Genomic DNA, 20,496 nt, shown 5'->3' with positions numbered 1-20,496 from the left:
GCGGTGGAGTAGGAAAGAGTGTGATCATAGCCGCGGGAACTAGGGGGTGCTGAATGTACTGCAGCACCCCCTGAAAAAAAGTGGGAAGAGAGGGAAGGAGGAGGGAGAAAGGTGGAGGAGGGGTTGAGGATGTGGAAGAAGAAGGGAGGGGAGGGAGAAAGGTGGAGGAGGGGTTGAGGATGTGGAAGCAGAAGGGAGGGGGAGGGAGAAAGGTGGAGGAGGGGTTGAGGATGTGGAAGAAGAAGGGAGGGGGGGAGAAGGATGGAGGAGGGGTTGAGGATGTGGAAGAAGAAGGGAGGAGGAGGGAGAAAGGTGGAGGAGGGGTTGAGGATGTGGAAGCAGAAGGGAGGAGGAGGAGGGGGAAAGGTGGAGGAGGGGTTGAGGATGTGGAAGCAGAAGGGAGGGGGAGGGAGAAAGGTAGAGGAGGGGTTGAGGATGTGGAAGAAGAAGGGAGGGGGAGGGAGAAAGGTGGAGGAGGGGTTGAGGATGTGGAAGAAGAAGGGAGGGGGAGGGAGAAAGGTGGAAGAGGGACTGTGGATGTGGAGGAAGAAGAAGGGAGGAGGAGGGAGAAAGATGGAGGAGGGGTTGAGGATGTGGAAGAAAAAGGGAGGAGGAGGGGGAAAGGTGGAGGAGGGGTTGAGGATGTGGAAGCAGAAGGGAGGGGGAAGGAGAAAGGTAGAGGAGGGGTTGAGGATGTGGAAGAAGAAGGGAGGGGGAGGGAGAAAGGTAGAAGAGAGACTGTGGATGTGGAAGAAGAAGGGAGGAGGAGGGAGAAAGATGGAGGAGGGGTTGAGGATGTGGAAGAAGAAGGGAGGAGGAGGGAGAAAGGTGGAAACGGGCTTGAGGATGTGGAAGAAGGGAGGAGGAGGGAGAAATTTGGAAGAGGGGTTGAGGATGTGGAAGAAGAAGGGAGGGGGAGGGAGAAAGGTGGAAGAGGGGTTGAGGATGTGGAAGAAGGGAGGAGGAGGGAGAAATGTGGAGGAGGGGTTGAGGATGTGGAAGAAGAAGGGAGGGGGAGGGAGAAAGGTGGAAGAGGGACTGTGGATGTGGAGGAAGAAGAAGGGAGGAGGAGGGAGAAAGATGGAGGAGGGGTTGAGGATGTGGAAGAAAAAGGGAGGAGGAGGGGGAAAGGTGGAGGAGGGGTTGAGGATGTGGAAGCAGAAGGGAGGGGGAGGGAGAAAGGTAGAGGAGGGGTTGAGGATGTGGAAGAAGAAGGGAGGGGGAGGGAGAAAGGTAGAAGAGAGACTGTGGATGTGGAAGAAGAAGGGAGGAGGAGGGAGAAAGATGGAGGAGGGGTTGAGGATGTGGAAGAAGAAGGGAGGAGGAGGGAGAAAGGTGGAAACGGGCTTGAGGATGTGGAAGAAGGGAGGAGGAGGGAGAAATTTGGAAGAGGGGTTGAGGATGTGGAAGAAGAAGGGAGGGGGAGGGAGAAAGGTGGAAGAGGGGTTGAGGATGTGGAAGAAGGGAGGAGGAGGGAGAAATGTGGAGTAGGGGTTGAGGATGTGGAAGAAGAAGGGAGGGGGAGGGAGAAAGATGAAGGAAAGGGGAAGGAAAGGTGGAGGGACTGAGGATGTGGAAGAAGAAGGGAGGAGGAGGGAGAAAGGTGGAGGTTAGGAGAATGAAGTTCTGATCATGTAGTGATTGTTCTCATTTAGACTGCTGATATGAGAGAGGAACGCCTGTGTCTTAGGGAGAAATAGGGGGGAAGATTTAGTCCCTGAAATTAAACGAGGAGAAGCTCACTGGTGTTCAAGTGATGAAGGAAGGAAGTACTGTGGTAAAGGAGGGAGGAATAGGAGACAAACAAAGAGAGGAGAGGAGAGGAGAGGAGAGGAGCGTAGGAGGGAGGAAAGAGTAAACAAGGTCAACATTAGTGCAGATTGGAAGGAGGAGACGGTCGCCGTGGTGACAAAAAGAGAACAGCAAGGGAGGAGAGGAAAATGACCTGTTTCTCTTTCATTCTACTTCTATTTTCATCTCTAACACACACACACATAAACAAAGACACACAAAAACACATTCACACCCAATCACTTTCACAGTGAGATCCTTTTCCTTCCACTCTCTCTATGTACTCTCTCTGTACTCTGTTTGTATTCCCTCTCTCTGTACTTTGTACTCTCTCTCTGAACTCTCTATGTACTCTCTATGTGTCCTCTCTCTCTGTACTATCTATGTACTCTCTATGTATCCTCTCTCTCTGTACTCTCTATGTACTGTCTCTGTACTCTCTGTACTCTCGCTCTCTGTACTCTCTCTGTACTCTCTCTCTCTGTACTCTCTGTACTCTCTGTACTCTCTATGTACTCTCTCTCTCTGTACTCTCTATGTACTCTCTTTCTCTGTACTCTCTCTCTGTATCCTCTCTCTCTGTACTCTCTCTCTCTCTCTGTACTCACTATGTACTCTCTATGTACTCTCTCTGCACAATCTATACACTTTCTCTGTATTGTCTTTGTACTCTGTACTCTCTCTCTGTACTCTCTTTGTACTCTCTATGTACTCTCTCTCTCTGTACTCTCTCTATACCCTCTCTCTGTACTCTCTCTCTGTACTCTCTCTATGTACTCTCTATGTACTCTCTCTGTACTCTCCCTGTACTCTCTCTGTATCCTCTCTCTCTGTACTCTCTCTGTACTCTCTCTCTCTCTGTGTACTCTCTCTCCACACTATCTCTGTACTCTCTATGTACTCTATCTGTATTTTCTCTGTACTCTGCACTCTCTCTCTGTACTCTCTCTGTACTCCCTCTGTATTCTCTCAATACGCTGTACTCTCTCAGTACTCTCTTTCTGTACTCTCTCTGTACTCTCTCTGTACTATCTCTCTGTACTCCCTCTGTATTCTCTTAATACGCTGTACTCTCTCAGTACTCTCTCTCTGTACACTCTATGTACTCTCTCTGTATTCTCTCTGTACTCTATATGTATTCCCCACTGTATTCTCTATGTACTCTCTTTGTTTTCTCTCTGTACTCTGTACTCTCTCTGTATTCTCTGTGTACTCTCCCTGTACTCCCTCTGTATCCTCTCTCTCTGTACTCTCTCTGTACTCTCTCTCTCTCTGTGTACTCTCTCTCCACACTATCTCTGTACTCTCTATGTACTCTATCTGTATTTTCTCTGTACTCTGCACTCTCTCTCTGTACTCTCTCTGTACTCCCTCTGCATTCTCTCAATACGCTGTACTCTCTCAGTACTCTCTTTCTGTACTCTCTCTGTACTCTCTCTGTACTATCTCTCTGTACTCCCTCTGTATTCTCTTAATACGCTGTACTCTCTCAGTACTCTCTCTCTGTACACTCTATGTACTCTCTCTGTATTCTCTCTGTACTCTATCTGTATTCCCCACTGTATTCTCTATGTACTCTCTTTGTTTTCTCTCTGTACTCTGTACTCTCTCTGTATTCTCTGTGTACTCTCTCTGTACTCTCTATGTACTCTCTCTGTATTCTCTATGTACTCTGTATGTACTCTCTCTGTACTCTCGATGTACTCTCTCTGTACTCTCTATGTACTCTCTCTGTACTCTCTATGTATTCTCTATGTACTCTCTCTGTATTCTCAATATACTCTCTCTGTACTCTCTATGTACTCTCTCTGTACTCTCTATGTACTCTCTATGTACTCTCTCTGTACTCTGTACTCTCTCTGTAGTCTCTCTGTATTCTCTCTGTACTCTCTCTGTACTCGTTATGTACTCCCTCTGTACTCTCTCTTGCACCCATCTATCTCTCTCTTCCTCTCCCCCACTCTTTCTCTCCTCTCTACCGCTTCTCTCTTTCCCCCACCTATCCCCCTCTCATCTCTTCCCCACCTCTCTCTCCCCACTCCCACTCTCTCCCGACTTCTCCCCCTCTCATCTCCCCGATCTCTCTCTCTCTCTCCAACCTCCACACTCCTCCCTCTCCTCCATCTCTCTCCCCCTCATCCCTCTCTCTCTCTCCCCTATCCCTCTCTCCCCCCTCCTCTCTCGCTCTCTCTCTCTCTGCTCTGAATGAGCTGACCTGACAGTGCTCCTCCTCTGTACTGAGTGCTTAGTCTCTCTCTGAATTATTTAGAAGCTGGGACCCCCATGAGTACTTGTCTTCCCCTCACACTCCCTTACGCTCCCTCCTTGTCTCTGTCCCTTCGTCCCTCCCTTCCTCTCTGTCATCCTCTCTCCTTCGACTGCAGACATTGCCTGCTGCATTCTGTTGTGTGAGTGACACTGCTTGACTGTCACATATTCAGATCTGACTGCTGCCCTATCAACTCAACAGGTTCAGATATTGTGGCGGTGTAGGGACTGACTGACTGCGCTAGGGTTAATGTATGCAGTGCTGGATGTATAGAACATGTGGATGTGTTCACACAGCCAGCAAACTCTCACCATCAGCTAGACATACAGACAAACCAATGGACTCAGTGCGAAAGATGGACGGGTGGATTGAGTTATTGAAGGGTGGATGGATGTGTGGGTGAGTGTACGACAGACTGACCAATGGACTGATAGACAGACCCAGCGGCGATTGTACGTCCATCTCCTCTGCCTCTAGCTCACTGTGACCTATATATAGCTCTCTAAATGAGAGACCATTGAGGAACGAATGAGAGAGACAGATGGAGGGAGAGAGAGAAAGGGAGGGAAGAAAAGAGGTAGATGGCTGGATGGTGTTGGTTGTGTAGCGCGGGTCTGTCACAGGAAGTGTTTTGGGGAGTGTAGTTATGGCAGGAGGGTCAGAAGTTCAGTAAATGACTTTATTTCTGTTTCTCCTCTGACTTCCATCTCACTGCTCTTCATTTACAAACAGGGAGCTATGTGTACAGCCACGCTTATTCACCGTTATTCATAGCTCTTTATTGTTGCAGTCTCTCTCTCTCCCTCCAGTCCCTCCCTTCCTCACTATCTCTCTCTGTCTCTCTTCCCTCCCTCACTCTGCCTCTGTCTCTCCCTCTCTGTCTCTCTTCCCTCCCTGTCTCCATCTCTCTTCCCTCCCTCTCTCTGTCTCCCTCTCTCCCCCTCTTCTTTCTCCTCCCAATAGAGATGGCCTTATCTCACTCACTAATCACCATGGCAACCTGGTAATCCCTTATCTAGCTGTCACACCCTGACCAAAGAATGCTGTTTATTCTCTATGTTGGTTGGGGCGTGATAGTGACTAGGGTGGGTCATCTAGGTGAATTTGTAATTCTATGGTGGCCTGATATGGTTCCCAATCAGAGGCAGCTGTTTATCGTTGTCTCCGATTGGGGATCATATTTAGGTAGCCATTTCCCCATTGTGATTTGTGGGATCCTGTCTACAGATAGTTGCCTTTGTGCACACCAGTAGCTTCACGTTTCAGTTGTGATTATAGTTTTTGTTTGATGAGTTTCGATTTATTAAAAATATGTGGAACTCTATGCTGCGCCTTGGTCCAATCATTTCAACGAGCGTGACACTAGCAGAAAAATTCTGACACACTCAATGACATACAGTGGGGCAAAAGAGTATTTAGTCAGCCACCAATTGTGCAAGTTCTCCCACTTAAAAAGATGAGAGAGGCCTGTAATTTTCATCATAGGTACACTTCAACTTCGACAGACAAAATGAGGAAAAAAATCCAGAAAATCACATTGTAGGATTTTTTATGAATTTATTTGCACAATTGGTGGCTGACTAAATACTTTTTTGCCCCACTGTATACACACACAATAACGCACAAACACATACACAGTGTCGCACACTGAAGTGAGGAAGCCAGACATATCCTCCCATACACACACAATAATCACATCTAATCAAATGTTATTTGCCACATGCCCCGAATACAAAAGGTATTTGTGAAATGCTTACTTACAAGCCCTTACCCAACAAGGCAGTTTTAAGAAAAATAAGAGTTAAGAAAATATTTACTAAAAAACTAAAGTTAAAAAAATGAGTTACAATAAAATAACAATAACGAGGCTATATACAGGGGTGCTCTCGATGGTGCAGCTGTAGAACTTTTTGAGGATCTGAGGACCCATGCCAAATCTTTTCAGTCTCCTGAGGGGGAATAAACTTTGTCGTGCCCTCTTCACTACTGTCTTGGTGTGTTTGGACCATGATAGTTTGTTGTTGATGTGGACACCAAGAAAATTGAAGCTCTCGACCTGCTCCAATACAGCCAGGTCGATGTGAATGGGGTTGTGAATGGGGGTGTGAATGGGGGTGTGAATGGGGGTGTGAATGGGGGTGCGCTCGGCCCTCCTTTCCCTGTAGTCCACGATCAGCTCCTATGTCTTGATTACGTTGAGGGAGAGGTTGTTGTCCTGGCACCACACTGCCAGTTCGCTGACCCCCTCCCTATAGGCTGTCTCTTCATTGTCATTAATCAGATCTACCATTGTGTTGTCGGCAAACTTAATGATGGTATTGGAGTCATGCTTGGCCACGCAGTCGTGGGTGAACAATCAATCAAACGTATTTATAAAGCACTTAGACATCAGCCGATGTCACAAAGTGCTATCCAGGATCCCAGCCTAAAACCCCATCAGCAAGTTATGCAGATGTAGAAGCACAGTGGCTAGGAAAAACTCCCTAGAAAGGCAGGAACCTAGGAATAAACCGAGAGAGGAACCAGGCTCTGAGGAGTGGCCAGTCCTCTTCTGGCTGTGCCGGGTGGAGATTATAACAGTACATGGATAAGATGTTCAAACGTTCATAGATGACCAGCAGGATCAAATAATAATCACAGTGGTTGTAGAGGGTGCAACAGGTCAGCATCTCAGGAGTAAATGGCAGTTGGCTTTTCATAGCTGATCATTCAGAGTTAGAGACAGCAGGTGTGGTAGAGAGAGAGAGTCGAAAAACAGCAGGTCCGGGACAAGGTAGCAAGTTAGGTGAACAGGTCAGGGTTCCATAGCTGCAGGCAGAACAGTTGAAACTGGAGCAGCAGCACAAACAGGTGGACTGGGAATAGCAAGGAGTCATCAGGCCAGGTAGGGAGCATCGTTAAATTCACACAGGACACCGAATAAGACAGGAGAAACACTCCAGATATAACAGACTGACCCTAGCCCCCCGACACATAAACTATTGCAGCATAAATACTGGAGGCTGAGACAGGAGGGGTCGGGAGACACTGTGGCCCCGTCCGACAATACCCCCACACATGGCCAACCAGGCAGGATATAACCCCACCCACTTTGCCAAAGCACAGCCCCCACACCACTAGAGGGATATCTTCAAACCACCAACTGAGACAAGGCTGAGTATAGCCCACGAAGATCTCCCCACGGCACGAACCCAAGGGCGGCGCCAACCCGGACAGGAAGATCACGTCAGTGAGTCAACCCAGTTAAGTGACGCACCCCTCCTAGGGACGGCATGAAAGAGCACCAGTAAGCCAGTGACTCAACCCCTGTAATAGGGTTAGAGGCAGAGAATCCCAGTGGAATGAGGGGAACCGGCCAGGCAGAGACAGCAAGGGCGGTTCATTGCTCCAGTGCCTTTCCATTCACCTTCACAGCCCTGAGCCAGACTAGACTCAATCATAGGACCTACTGAAGAGATGAGTCTTCAATAAAAACTTAAAAGCTTGAGACCGAGTCTGCGTCTCTCACATGGCTAGGCAGACCATTCCATAAAAATGGAGCTCTATAGGAGAAAGCCCTGTCTCCAGCTGTTCGCTTAGAAATTCTAGGGACAATAAGGAGGCCTGCGTTTTGTGACCATAGCGTAAGTGTAGGTATGTACGGCAGGACCAAATCGGAGAGATAGGTAGGAGAAAGCCCATGTAATGCTTTGTAAATTAGCAGTAAAACCTTGAAATCAGCCCTTGCCTTAACAGGAAGACAGTGTAGAGAGGCTAGCATTTGAGCAATACGATCAAATTTTTTGGTTCTAGTCAAGATTCTAGCAGCCATGTTTAGCATTAACTGAAGTGTATTTAGTGCTTTATCCGGGTAGCCAGAATGTAGAGTATTGCAGTTGTCTAATCTAGAAGTGACAAAAGCATGGATGAACTTTTCTGCATCATCTTTGGACAAAAAGTTTCTGATTTTTACAATGTTACGTAGATGGAAAAAAATCGGTCCTTGAAATGGTCTTGATATGTTCATCAAAATAGAGATCAGGGTCCAGAATAACGCTGAGATCCTTCACAGTATAAGGGCACAAGGCGAGACCAAGATGAAGGCAAATAATTTGAGTCTTTGATATTTATTATATCCAAAAGGGGTAGGCAAGAGAATGGTCGTGGACAGGCAATAAGTCAAAACCAGTTCAGACTCCAGGAGGTACAGAGTGGCAGGCAGACTCGAGGTCAGGTCAGGCAGAATGGTCAGGCAGTCGGGTACAGAGTCCAGAAAACAGGCAACGGTCAAAACCGGAAGGACTAGTAAAAGAGAATAGAAAATGCAGGCGCACGGGAAAAACACGCTGGTTGACTTGGAACATACAAGATGAACTGGCACAGAGAGACAGGAAACACAGGGATAAATACACCAGGGATACCAAGTGACACCTGGAAGAGGTGGAGACAATAATAAGGACAGGGGAAACTGATTAGGGTGTGACACACAGTTTTATTTGAGACGACTATACAACCATCAAGATTAATTGTCAGATCCAACAGAAGATCTCTTTGTTTCTTGAGACCTAAAACTAGCATCTCTGTTTTGTCTGAGTTCCTTATGTCTGAAACACAGGCTTCAGGGGAGGGAAATTTTGGGGATTCACCATGTTTCATCGAAATGTACAGCTGTGTATCGTCTGCATAGCAGTGAAAGTTAACATTATGTTTCCGAATGACGTCACCAAGGGGTATAGTATATAGTGAAAACAATAGTGGTCCAGGAGGGGACTAAGGAGGGGGCAGCCCGTCAGGAAGTCCAGGATCCAGTTGCAGAGGGAGGTGTTTAGTCCCAAGGTCCTTAGCTTAGTGATGAGCTTTGAGGGCACTATGGTGTTGAACTCTGAGCTGTGAGCACGTCCTGGTAATCCGTCTGGCCCTGCGGCCTTGTGAATGTGGACCTGTTAAAGGTCTTTCTCACATCGGCTAAGGAGATCGTGATCACACTGTTGTACAGAACAGCTGGTGCTCTCATGCATGCTTCAGTATTGCTTGCCTCAAAGCACACATAGAAGTCCTTTAGCTCGTCTGGTAGCCACATGTGTGATGAAGCTTATTATTTTCAAAAAGAGATTGTTGTTTGTGGCTTTTTAAAAAGCCTACCATGTGAATGAGAGTGGTTTTGTGTGTACTCAACTTATGTGTGCATGGTGGAAACGTGAGGTGTGCCTGTACATTTGTAAGTGTGTGTTTCTCTCTCTCTCTCTCTCTGTGTATGTTCCTGTGTAGTGTCTAACTCTAATTGAGTTAGACACTACAATGGCTCTGCGGTTAAAAAGGAGCTCATCTCACTCATCCTGTAGTTAGCTTCTCACTCTCATCACAGGGCAATCATCACCCAAGTCATATGTGTTTCTGTTCTGATCTGTATGTGCGCGCACATCTGTGTGCTTGTGTGTGTGTGTGTCTGTGTATGTGTGTGCATGTGTACGTGTGTGTGTCTGTGTATGTGTGTGTGTGTGCACGTGTGTGCATGTGTGTGTGCATGTGTGTGTGTGCGCGTGTGTGTGCGCGCATGTGTGTGTGTGTGTCTGTGTCATAATTATTAAATTGCCTTTATCTAAAAAACAGAAGAAACTATATGCACAGTCACTTTATTCCAGTCAACATTACAGTATTTTATGCATTGTACAACAAGTCTGGGTTATTAGAGTAACACCCTGGGTTATTACAGTAACATGCCCGGGTTATTACAGTAAAGATCCTGGGTTATTACAGTAACACGCCTGGGTTATTACAGTGACAAGCCTGGGTTATTACACTAACAAGACTGGGTTATTACATTAACAAGCCTGGGATATTACAATTCCAAGCTTCGGCTCCTTGGCTATTACAGCAACAAGCCTGGGATATTACAGTAACAAGCATGGGATATTACAGTAACAAGCCTGGGATATTACAGTAACAAGCCTGGGATATTACAGTAACAAACCTTGGATATTACAGTAACAAGCCTGGGTCATTGCAGAAACCATCACGTGCAAATACATTCACATCAAAAACAGATCATACTTCTGTCTAACAGGCACCATACTGTATGTGTCTGATGATAATACAGACAGCTATCAAATCAATGAGGCCTAATATTACCCAGAGCACACGACACATACAGGTACTTAGGCTAACTAGCTGAACATTTGGCATTTGGTATTTATCAGGCTCCCCATTAGCCGCTGCAAAAGCATCAGCCACTCTTTCTGGGGCCCATATGAAACATGACATCATACATAGTACAGAACATTATTTCCTCCTGAAACATTCTCTGTGCTATGCAGTGTGAGGGTTTGACCACTAGGCTGTGCATTGGAGAAACTCAAGATGATACTGTACCTCTCAGGCTGTTTGGGTGAGACCTGCTACTCCTTTGCAGTGGTGTGTGTGTGTGTGTTCAGTGTGGCCTGGGGACAGGGTGTTGCAGGGTCATGTGTTCAGCTCCAGTGAAGGGCAGTCTGTGTGTACAGTAGTGATGCACCACCTCTGGTATACTGTTGAACACACAGCTACTCTGATCCAGAGTATAACCCAGACCCTTACTGCCTTTAGTCTGGGCCACGATGATATGGACACAACACTGACTGGTCCTGGGGGAAGGAGGGAGGGAGGGAGGGAGAGGGAGAGAGAGAGAGAGAGAGAGAGAGAGAGAGACCATATTACTTCAGTAACAGGGGGAGATGCGGAGCTATAGCTACATAACTAGAGGCTAGTCTGGATGTCTGTACTAGTTATTCCAACACATGCTGCTCACCCTCCATGTCTGCGGTGTGTATAGCGGTTAATGATGAGTGCTCACTGAAGAGTGAGAAGTGTAACACACAGAAACACACTAACTTGAGCGCAATGGAGTATTTGCTGGTCCCTGATTCGCTGTCTCTAACCAGGAAGCTGGCATCCCTGCAGCGCTGGAGCTGAGCCTCTGCCTGCTGGCGACTCACACTGCCATGGTACCAGCTAGAGGGGGGGATGAGGGGAAAAAGAGGGAGAAACAAACATACATACAATGTTTAGAGCTTCAGAGCAGTAGAATGGATGGGGATGAACGTCATATTGAAGGTTAAGGGAGGAATATAGGGAGGGTTGGGAAGTTAGAGGAGGGTAGGAGGGAGAGATAGAGAACGCTTGCTTAGCGAATACCACTTCCTTCACACCGAGGCTCGAACCCAGGACCTTTGCCTTGCTAGCACACATGACCGCTGTCCTGAAGAATCTTACCAGTCAGTGACCACCGAAAAGTAAAGTATTCGCTGGCACAAGTATGGACACTTCAGGCTGAGGAGTAAGTACAGGCTAGAGTGATATGCTATGACGATATACAGCATACAGGGCCTTCAGAAAGTATTCACACCCTTCAGGCTGAGGAGTAAGTACAGGCTAGAGCGATATGCTATGACGATATACAGCATACAGGGCCTTCAGAAAGTATTCACACCCTTCAGGCTGAGGAGTAAGAACAGGCTAGAGCGATATGCTATGACGATATACAGCATACAGGACCTTCAGAAAGTATTCACACCCTTCAGGCTGAGGAGTAAGTACAGGCTAGAGCAATATGCTATGACGATATACAGCATACAGGGCCTTCAGAAAGTATTCACACCCTTCAGGCTGAGGAGTAAGTACAGGCTAGAGCGATATGCTATGACGATATACAGCATACAGGGCCTTCAGAAAGTATTCACACCCTTTGACTTTTTACACATTTCGTTGTGTTACAGCCTGAATTTAAAATGGATTAAATTGATATTTTGTGTCACTGACCTACCCCATAATAAATTAATAAAAAATGAAAAGCTGAAATGTCTTGAGTCAATAAGTATTCAACTTTTTTTTAATGGCAAGCCTAAATAAATTCAGGAGTAAAATCTGCTTAACAAGTCACATAATAAGTTGCACGGACTCACTCTGTGTGCAATAATAGTGTTTTTTTAAAAACTAACTCATCTCTGTACCCCACACATACAATTATCTGTAAGGTCCCTCGATAGAGCAGTGAGTTTCAAACACAGATTCAACCACAAAGCCCAGGGAGGTTTTCCAATGCCTCGCAAAGAAGGGCACCTAGTGGTAGATGGGTAAAAATAAACAAAGCAGACATTGAATATTCCTTTGAGCATGGTGAAGTTATTAATTACACTTTGAATGGTGTATCAATACACCCAGCCATTACAAAGATTCAGGTGTACTTCCTGACTCAGTTGCCGGAAAGGAAGGAAAACCCTCAGGGATTTCCCCATGAGGCCAATGGTGACTTTAAAACAGTTACATTGCTTATTGGCTGTGATGAGAGAAAACTGAGGATGCATCAACAACATTGTAGTTGCTCCACAATACTAACCTGGCAGAGTGAAAAGGAAGCCTGTACAGAATAAAAATATTCCAAAACATGCATCCTGTTTGCAACAAGGCAGTAAAGTAAAACTGCCTGAAATTTGGCAAAGAAATGAACTTTATGTCCTGTATACAAAGTGTTTTGTTTGGGGCAAATCCAACACAAGACATCATTGAGTACCACTCTTCATATTTCCAAGCATGGTGGTGGCAGCATCATGCTACACTACACGACCAAAAGTATGTGGACACCTGCTCGTCAAACATCTCATTCCAAAATCATGGGCATTAATATGGAGTTGATCCCCCCTTTACTGCTATAACAGCCTCTACTCTGAGAGGAGATGTTGGGACATTGCTGTGGGGACTTGCTTCCATTCAGCCACAAGGGCATTAGTGAAGTCGGGCACTGATGTTGGGCAATTAGGCCTGGCTTGCAGTTGCCGTTCTAATTCATCTCAAAGGTGTTAGATGGGGTTGAGGTCAGGGCTCTGTGCAGGCCAGTCAAGTTCTTCCACACGGATCTCGACAAACCATTTCTGTATGGACTTCGCTTTGTGCACAGGTGCATTGTCATGCTGAAACAGGAAAGGGCCTTCCCCAAACTGTTGCCACAAAGTTGGAAGCACAGAATCGTCTAGAATATCATTGTATGCTGTAGTGTTAAGAATTCCCTTCACTGGAACTAAGGGGCCCAGCCGGAACCATGAAAAACAGTCCCAGAACATTATTCCTCCAACACCAAACGTTATAGTTGGCACTATGCATTCGGGCAGGTAGCGTTCTCCTGGCATCCGCTAAACCAAGATTTGTCCGTTGGACTGACAGATGGTGAAGCGTGATTCATTACTACAGAGAACACGTTTCCACTGCTCCAGAGTCCACAAACCGAGATTGCATGGCTTTGTACTCAAATGTATACAGCTGACAGCAACAGGTGTGGCTGAAATAGCCGAATCCACTAATTTAAATGGGTGTCCACATACTGCTGTATATATAGTGTATCTCAATCCCCCCCATCCAGCTTCTCCCTTCTCCCTCTCCTCTTCCCGTACCTCTGTTTCTCCAGGGGCAGGGTGGGGTCCACTTTGGCTGTCTCTGCGTTGGGTGTGGAGGTGGTGGAGGGAGGAGAAGAGGATGGGGCAAGTTTGGGAGTGAGAGAAGAGTGAGAGGTGGGAGAGGGGGGAGAGGAATGAGAGAGAGGTGAGGGAGGAGAGAGCTTGAGAATGGGGGGAGTAGGGGAGGAGGGAGAGGGGACGAGGACTTTCTTGTTCCAGGTCTTCTGTCTGAGGGTCTGCTGATGACTGAGAGTCTGCTGTCTGATGGGTGGAGGAGGTTCCTCTTTAGGGGGCAAACTGCTCATTCCCTTCTTAAACTGGGCTGGAGAGAGAGAGAGAGAGAGAGAGAGAGACAGAGAGCGAGAGAGAGACAGAGAGAGAGAGAGAGACAGAGAGAGACAGAGAGAGAGAGACAGAGAGAGAGAGAGAGAGAGACAGAGAGAGACAGAGAGAGAGAGACAGAGAGAGAGAGACAGAGAGAGACAGAGAGAGAGAGACCGAGAGAGAGAGACAGAGAGAGAGAGACAGAGAGACAGAGAGAGACAGAGAGAGAGAGACAGAGAGAGAGAGACAGAGAGAGACAGAGAGAGAGAGACAGAGAGAGAGAGAGAGAGAGAGAGAGAGAGAGAGAGAGAGAGAGAGAGAGAGCGAGATAGAACTGTGTATGTTTGTGTATCATTGTTGTATGCAATATGTTCCCTCTCCTTCCGTCCCTCTACCTCCTTCCTTCCCTCCTTTTACCTCCCTCCCTCTGGAAAACATATATATCTACCTGTCAGTGCTCTGACGATGTCCTCCTTCCTCCACTCCCAGGGTAGTTCATACTCTCCAGGGGGGCGAGGGTCTGACTCCGGCCGTGTCACAGGGATCCACACCCCTCCTGCCTCCCCATCTGTCTCCAGCAGCCCCTCGTAGGGAGTGTCGTAGATGTGGGGGGGTGCGGGCTTGCACCCTTCTCCACCTCCCTTGGGAAGCAGCACACACACCTTCAGCAGGTCCTTGGAGCCCCGCCTACGAATACCTACAAAGTCATAAGAACAATAACATGGTCATTATTTGGTAGGCCTGTTTGACCCATGTGGATATCAAACCCTCAACTCTGCCATTCCAACATTACTGCTAATGTGACATGATTGTGATCCATTGTTCAGTTGTAGACTGTTAGAAAAAACTATGCCATCTAGAACCTAAAAGGGTTATTCGGGTGTCCCCATAGGAAAACCCTTTGAAGAACCCTTTTTGGTTCCAGGTAGAATCTTTTACACAGAGGGTTATTTCTACATGGAACCCAAAATAGTACTGCCTGGATCAAGAAGGGTTCTACCTGGAACCAATGGGGACAGCCTATGGGGACAGCCTATGGGGACAGCCTATGGGGACAGCCTATGGGGACAGCCGAAGAAACCTTTTGGAACCCCTATTTCTAAGAGTATAACACATAGCTTAGTAGCTTGTGATGTGGTCAGACATGTCTGTGGAGGCCGTCAGGTAGCCTGTGTGTCTGGGCTATTGTGTGACTAAACAATGGAGCTACGGGAAGAAAGGTCAACACAGAGCCTGAATGGATGACAGAACAGACCTCTTCCTGAATTCTGGGAAGTGATTGGGTGAGACCAGGAGGAGGGGGATGGGAGGTGGGGGTCTTTTGGTTCTTTTCACACAAAAGTAAAGTAAAATGGAAGGGGTGGGGGGAAGAAACTGGAGGTAACTTCCTTTCCAGAGAATGGGGTAAAGGAAACAGAGGCAGGAGACAGGAAATCCAAGAGGAAGCTGCACCCACTGTCGCAGCACAACACCATTCCCATAGCAACCGCCAGTAGGGAGGAAGTCAGGGGAGAGAGAGCGGAGGGTCTCGTTCTAGTCCGAGCCTTTAAAAACCTTTTTACAGCAGCAGTCTACAACTTTGATTCTGGAGAGCTGCAAGGGGTGCAGGCTTTTGTTCCAGCTCAGCACTAACTCCAGCCCTGATTCCACTAATCAAGGTCTCGGTGATTAGTTGATTATCTGAGCCAGTGTGTATCAGCGCTGTGCTGGAACAAAAGCCTGGACTCCCTGTAGCTCTCCAGGACAAGATCTGACCCCTGACCTTACTGACCTGTGATGATAACCTGGGCGTCATAGGGCTCCATGTATCCATCGTTCTCTCCCTCCCTCTCCGCTTCCCTCTGCTCCTTCGTTTTCTCTGCGTCAAACGGGTCAGCATAGTCCTCCAGAATAATCAGCTACACAGCGGGAGAGAAGTTGTTAAATGCTCTACCTACCCTTCATAGTACTATACTGTAGGCCTTCTGCCAGAGTAACTGCAATAACCTATGTAATTAACCTGTAACAGTCTAGTTGGTATGGAGACGTCCCCTTGACGAACTGGGAATGTTTCTTGGGGAATCTCCCCTGCTCTGTGCTCTGTGTGTGTCTTCCCTCCCATGGCTCTGTGTGTTGAGTGTTTACGTGTCTGTCTGACTGCCTGTATGATCTTCATCAAAGAGGCGCCACAGTGATCTGAGCTGCTTGTGGGAGAGCTACAGTCACCACAGTGTTAGGTGATGCCTCAAACATAGCCTTCACTGGGTGAAGAAATATAGGAGGAGAAAGAGGTATCGTGTGTGTGTGTGTGTGCGTGCGTGCGTGGGTGGGTGTGTCTGTGTGTGTGTGTATGTATGTGTGTGTGTGTGGGTGTGTCTGTGTGTGTATGTATGTGTGTGTGTGTGTGTGTGCGCGTACGTGGGTGGGTGGGTGTGTGTGTGCATACGTGCGTGGGTGTGTGTCTGTCTGTGTGTATGTGTGTGACAGCAGTTAGGGAACAGGAGGGGAAGGGACACAGGAAGACAGACTGGGGAAAGAGGTTAGGTCTCATTGTGTGTTTTTTGTACGGCTGGTCCCGAGCGCTGTGGCATGAATGCAGCGGGTTATAAAAGCACAGTGCATTGTGTGGTGAGGAAAGAGAGACAGGAAGGGGAGGGAGAAGTAGAGACAAAGGCTGAGGTGGGAGAAAGAGACTGATCACAACTCTCCGAGCTACAGTTCTTTCTTTATATCAGTGCACACATATATGTATGGAAGCTCGTTCCCGCCACCCAATTAAAAAAAAAATCTGACTATGAGATAGTAAGTCATTGTAATGAGATACTAAGTCATAATTATGAGATATTAAGTCGTTATTATGAGACAGTATGTCATAATCATGAGATAGTAAGTAATAATATTGCAATACTAAGTCAGAATTCTGAGATAGTAAGTCATTATTATGAGATATGTTTAGGCGATCAGTATTACGTGAATCACAGATTGTGTGTGTGTGTGTGTGAGAGAGAGAGTGTCACGATTGTTGGAAGCATACTCGGTCGGGCCAACATGCAGCGTGATCTGGGTTCCACATCTTTATTTAGTGAAACGCACAAAACAATAAAGCAAGAACGAAACGTGACGACAATGGAGTGCTGGAGTACTACCCATAAACAATATCCCACCAAACACAGGTAGAAAAAATGCTACTTAAATATGATCCCCAATTAGAGACAACGATTACCAGCTGCCTCTAATTGGGAACAAAATCACCAACATAGAAAAACAAAACTAGAACCCCACATAGAAATAATAAACTAGACTAAACCCCCAGTCACGCCCTGACCTACTCCACCATAGAAAATAAGGGCTCTCTATGGTCAGGACGTGACAGAGAGAGAGAGTTTGTGGTGATATTGTTCCAAATGAATGGACTGAAGAGTTTTGTTGTTGTGAGTTGGTGCCTGTTTAATTCAATTAATGAATTACTAATATATAGCCATTGATTCTTGAAGAATGTAACTTAGAAATTCCTCATGAGCAATGGTCTTACCCCATCAGAACCAAAAATATAAACTTGTGTTACTCCATTGTTTGTAAACAACGTAATTGTAAACAAACAATGTATAGGTTCACAACACGGCTAGTCAGTTCTTGCATCCATACAGATGTAGGATCTTAATTTGGTCAATTTTGTTGCTTTGAATTTTCCTGCACAGCAGGAATGGCAAACTTGTAGTCTATTTGAGGATTTAAAAAGGCTTCTAAAGTTTGTAATTTCTACTTTAAAATATCAGACTTGATTTGCCATAATGAAAAATGTATCAACCCCTACAAAAAATGGCCATGAATTATAATCCACATAATAATTCACATTTCCTGTTTCTGCAGGATTCTATTCCTGCTGTAGCATACAGGATCAAATGAAGATCCTACATCTGTGTGTGAGAGTCCTTGCGTCTATGTATTTAAGAGTGATTACATGTCTCCTGCCCCATTCCTCAGCTGTTTACCAATTAAGTGGTGGGGAGTACACTTTGTTATTGTTTGAATCACAGATTTCCCTTTTAAAAGGGGTCGTTACCTGCAGGACTATTCAATGTCCATGATCCAGACTTATTATCTCATAATTATGACCTAGTATCTCATTATTCTGATGTACTATCTCATAATTATGACTTATGTAAGGGATAATCAACATGCGTTGTATGGAAAATAATGAACAACGTGGAAAGTGTGTTCCACGATGCACTAGTGTTCCACGACTGAGTAACATTAATTTCCAGAGAACGTATAGAGCCCCGAGTTGATTATCCCTTTCATACCATGGCTATAATTTAACACATTTACTGCTAGAAATTAAGTAGCTAGCAAGTTTACTAAATATATACCATTCCCATCATAGCCATTATGAAAATCTAACTCAACAATGCCAATAATGTTTTGAATTCGACTTTTGCTTTCAAAAGCAGCTCAAACATAGTCAAACATGAGTTATACTATGGCGTTGTCGAATACATGTTTCTGATTGGCTTGAAGGGCATTCTAGGGTGTGCATTATTTCCTTTTATAAACCTGTTGGTTCGAGTCCTTAATGCTGATTGGCTGAAAGCCGTAGTATATCAGACCATACTACAGTTCACCATGGTATATTGGCCATACACCACATTCTATTACGCAATTATGACTTGTAACTTGGGTGGCGGGAACGAGCTTCCAAATGCTTCCATACACATATGACAATAAAACAGGATCAAATGTGAATACAGTAAGCCTAATAACACTGTAGGGCTAATTATAGCATATATTGTTACTACTAAATGACTTTTTCATTTTGTTCAATCTAAGACTTTGTTGACAAAGATGTCAGTATCAAATCTGCGCCACTCACCATCGTTGTTTTGATGTCCACCTTCTCCCTCTCGTTTTCGGATCCCACCTGTTCACCTGTACCGCTATGTTTGGGACCCTTGTCCTGTTTGTCCACCTTGATCATCCTGCTGATGCACGCATGCGCCAAACTGGATGTCCTGGTGGGCCGATGCTCCTCAGATGGCCCCACCTCGAGCTTGGAATTCTTCCTACTCTTCCCAGGGATGAGACTGTCCCAGATCTTACCGTCCTTAAACGAGTTCCCGCCAGTACCCGAGCCGTTCCGACCCAGTTCGATGGCCGAGTTTTTCCGGTTTCTTCCGGTCAGTATAGAGCCTATCCCTCCAGCACTTTCCTTGACCCGGTTCCCCTTCAGACTGGTCCCCGGTGTTAACCCGTGTCTGGTTCGGGGTTGAGTGCCGGACTCCGAGGCAGAGCGGACCCGTTCGGTCCCGTTCTTCAGATTGATGGCGGAACTAAACCACTTTGCCATTGCTGGTTACGATCAGTGGCAGTTTTTTGGTTTCTAGCTTTGGCTCCAAACTTATCCTAATATAACACACTCACTTAGGCCTACTTAGTCTTAATGTTTATAAATCATTCGCAATCGAGTCACAGAGAATATTTGGTTAGCCTACAAAAACTGGCCAAGCACATTCATCCACGACCACATAGGCCTACGTTTACGCGCCTGATATCTTATCCGAATTACCCCCTTTGTGATGTTAATTTATTTCAAAACATTATTAATAATGATTTCTACCCCATAAATTCAGTAGTAAATGTTCTCATATAATTTTAACTCCAAACTTCACCCCATTTGTCGCTTGACCCAATACTCTTTGTCGTTCCACAGTGCGTAAAGTTACCTCTCCTTTCATCAACTTGTAACGCCTGTAATATATATTTCTGACAGTCGCTATCGCTTTATCTCGAAGCTATCCCCGCAGTTTGAAGAGTAGTCTTTGGAGAGCGTAGAATCGGAAGAACTGGAAGTTTTTCTTCGCACTCACTAATGATGATCCCATTCCCGGAGCGACTGATGTATGGAGCGGGCTGTCAAAGCTGAGTGCTGGAGAGAGAAGTGCGTGTGTGAGAGAAAGAGTTTGGTGGAGTTGGGAAATGGGTGTGGTGGTGGACTAGCCTACAACATAATGGTCAAAGAACGCCTGTAGTGGGCTATTATTCAATAACAGGGAGGAGACAGGGAAGCTTTGGCAACGCAATTCTCAATTGATGATTTAAAAAAAAAGTTGTCATCACAGCCGTATTACAACATAGTCAATATTTATTAATCAACATAGTCAATATTAACCTACATTGTTTGAAATTGTTGTGTGCAACACAATAGGCTGCAATTAAAAATGTAATCCAAAACTATGAACACTGCTTGAATTCACAGGTTTTGGCACCACAATGAGTGAGAACAAATATTTTTTCAAAATAAGAAAATATTTAATTTGTGTTGAGAATTTTCTATAGGGAAAAGAGTCGAATGGCCATTTCAGTGGTTGATTCAAATTAGTAGAATAAACTGTCCCCTATGCCTCTGTCCTAATTGCCAATAATCGGTCATAATGTTTGCTAAAGGCGCCCTCTGCAGGGGATCTGGTAGATCAAGTGGAACGGTTACCCTTTGGGATGGTTGGAATTTGAGGAGCGCAAACTGATTAATGCCACAAGTTGTGATGCGTTTCGTTTGTTTCTGCAATAGCTTACCTCTTTCTTAGCAGTTAAAACATGTATTATGACAAACACAGCACTAGGCATTTTCATTCACAAAGTTGTTTATTTCTATTTATGTAGACCACTGAAAGACCTCTCTCCTGAGTCAATGTATCACAGATTGACAGACAGACTCACCAATATTCAAAGCGGGCG

At 45.9% G+C, this 20,496-nt stretch overlaps 1 protein-coding gene across 2 annotated transcripts; it reads right to left on the bottom strand.

The window, feature by feature from the left end:
• Window positions 1-9,656: 9,656 nt before the first annotated feature.
• Window positions 9,657-19,771, bottom strand: LOC139388054 (SH2 domain-containing adapter protein E-like). Of its 2 annotated transcripts, XR_011629248.1 has the most exons (7): window positions 18,635-19,771; window positions 15,557-15,683; window positions 14,234-14,482; window positions 13,459-13,783; window positions 10,907-11,026; window positions 10,033-10,659; window positions 9,657-9,922 (listed from the first exon to the last, which is right to left on the bottom strand). XR_011629248.1 is itself a non-coding variant. In XM_071134569.1 (6 exons), exons 1-6 carry the CDS (start codon window positions 19,106-19,108, stop codon window positions 10,467-10,469), a joined length of 1,488 nt encoding a protein of 495 aa, XP_070990670.1. In that variant the 5' UTR covers window positions 19,109-19,771; the 3' UTR covers window positions 9,657-10,466. The 2 variants fall into 2 exon arrangements, 1 of the variants encoding a protein (XP_070990670.1); XM_071134569.1 differs by having other exon boundaries at window positions 9,657-10,659.
• Window positions 19,772-20,496: the final 725 nt, after the last annotated feature.

This window comes from Oncorhynchus clarkii, chromosome 3, assembly GCF_045791955.1.
Source record: "Oncorhynchus clarkii lewisi isolate Uvic-CL-2024 chromosome 3, UVic_Ocla_1.0, whole genome shotgun sequence".
Taxonomy (NCBI): domain Eukaryota; kingdom Metazoa; phylum Chordata; class Actinopteri; order Salmoniformes; family Salmonidae; genus Oncorhynchus; species Oncorhynchus clarkii.
This window is presented reverse-complemented; position numbering and strand designations above follow the sequence as displayed.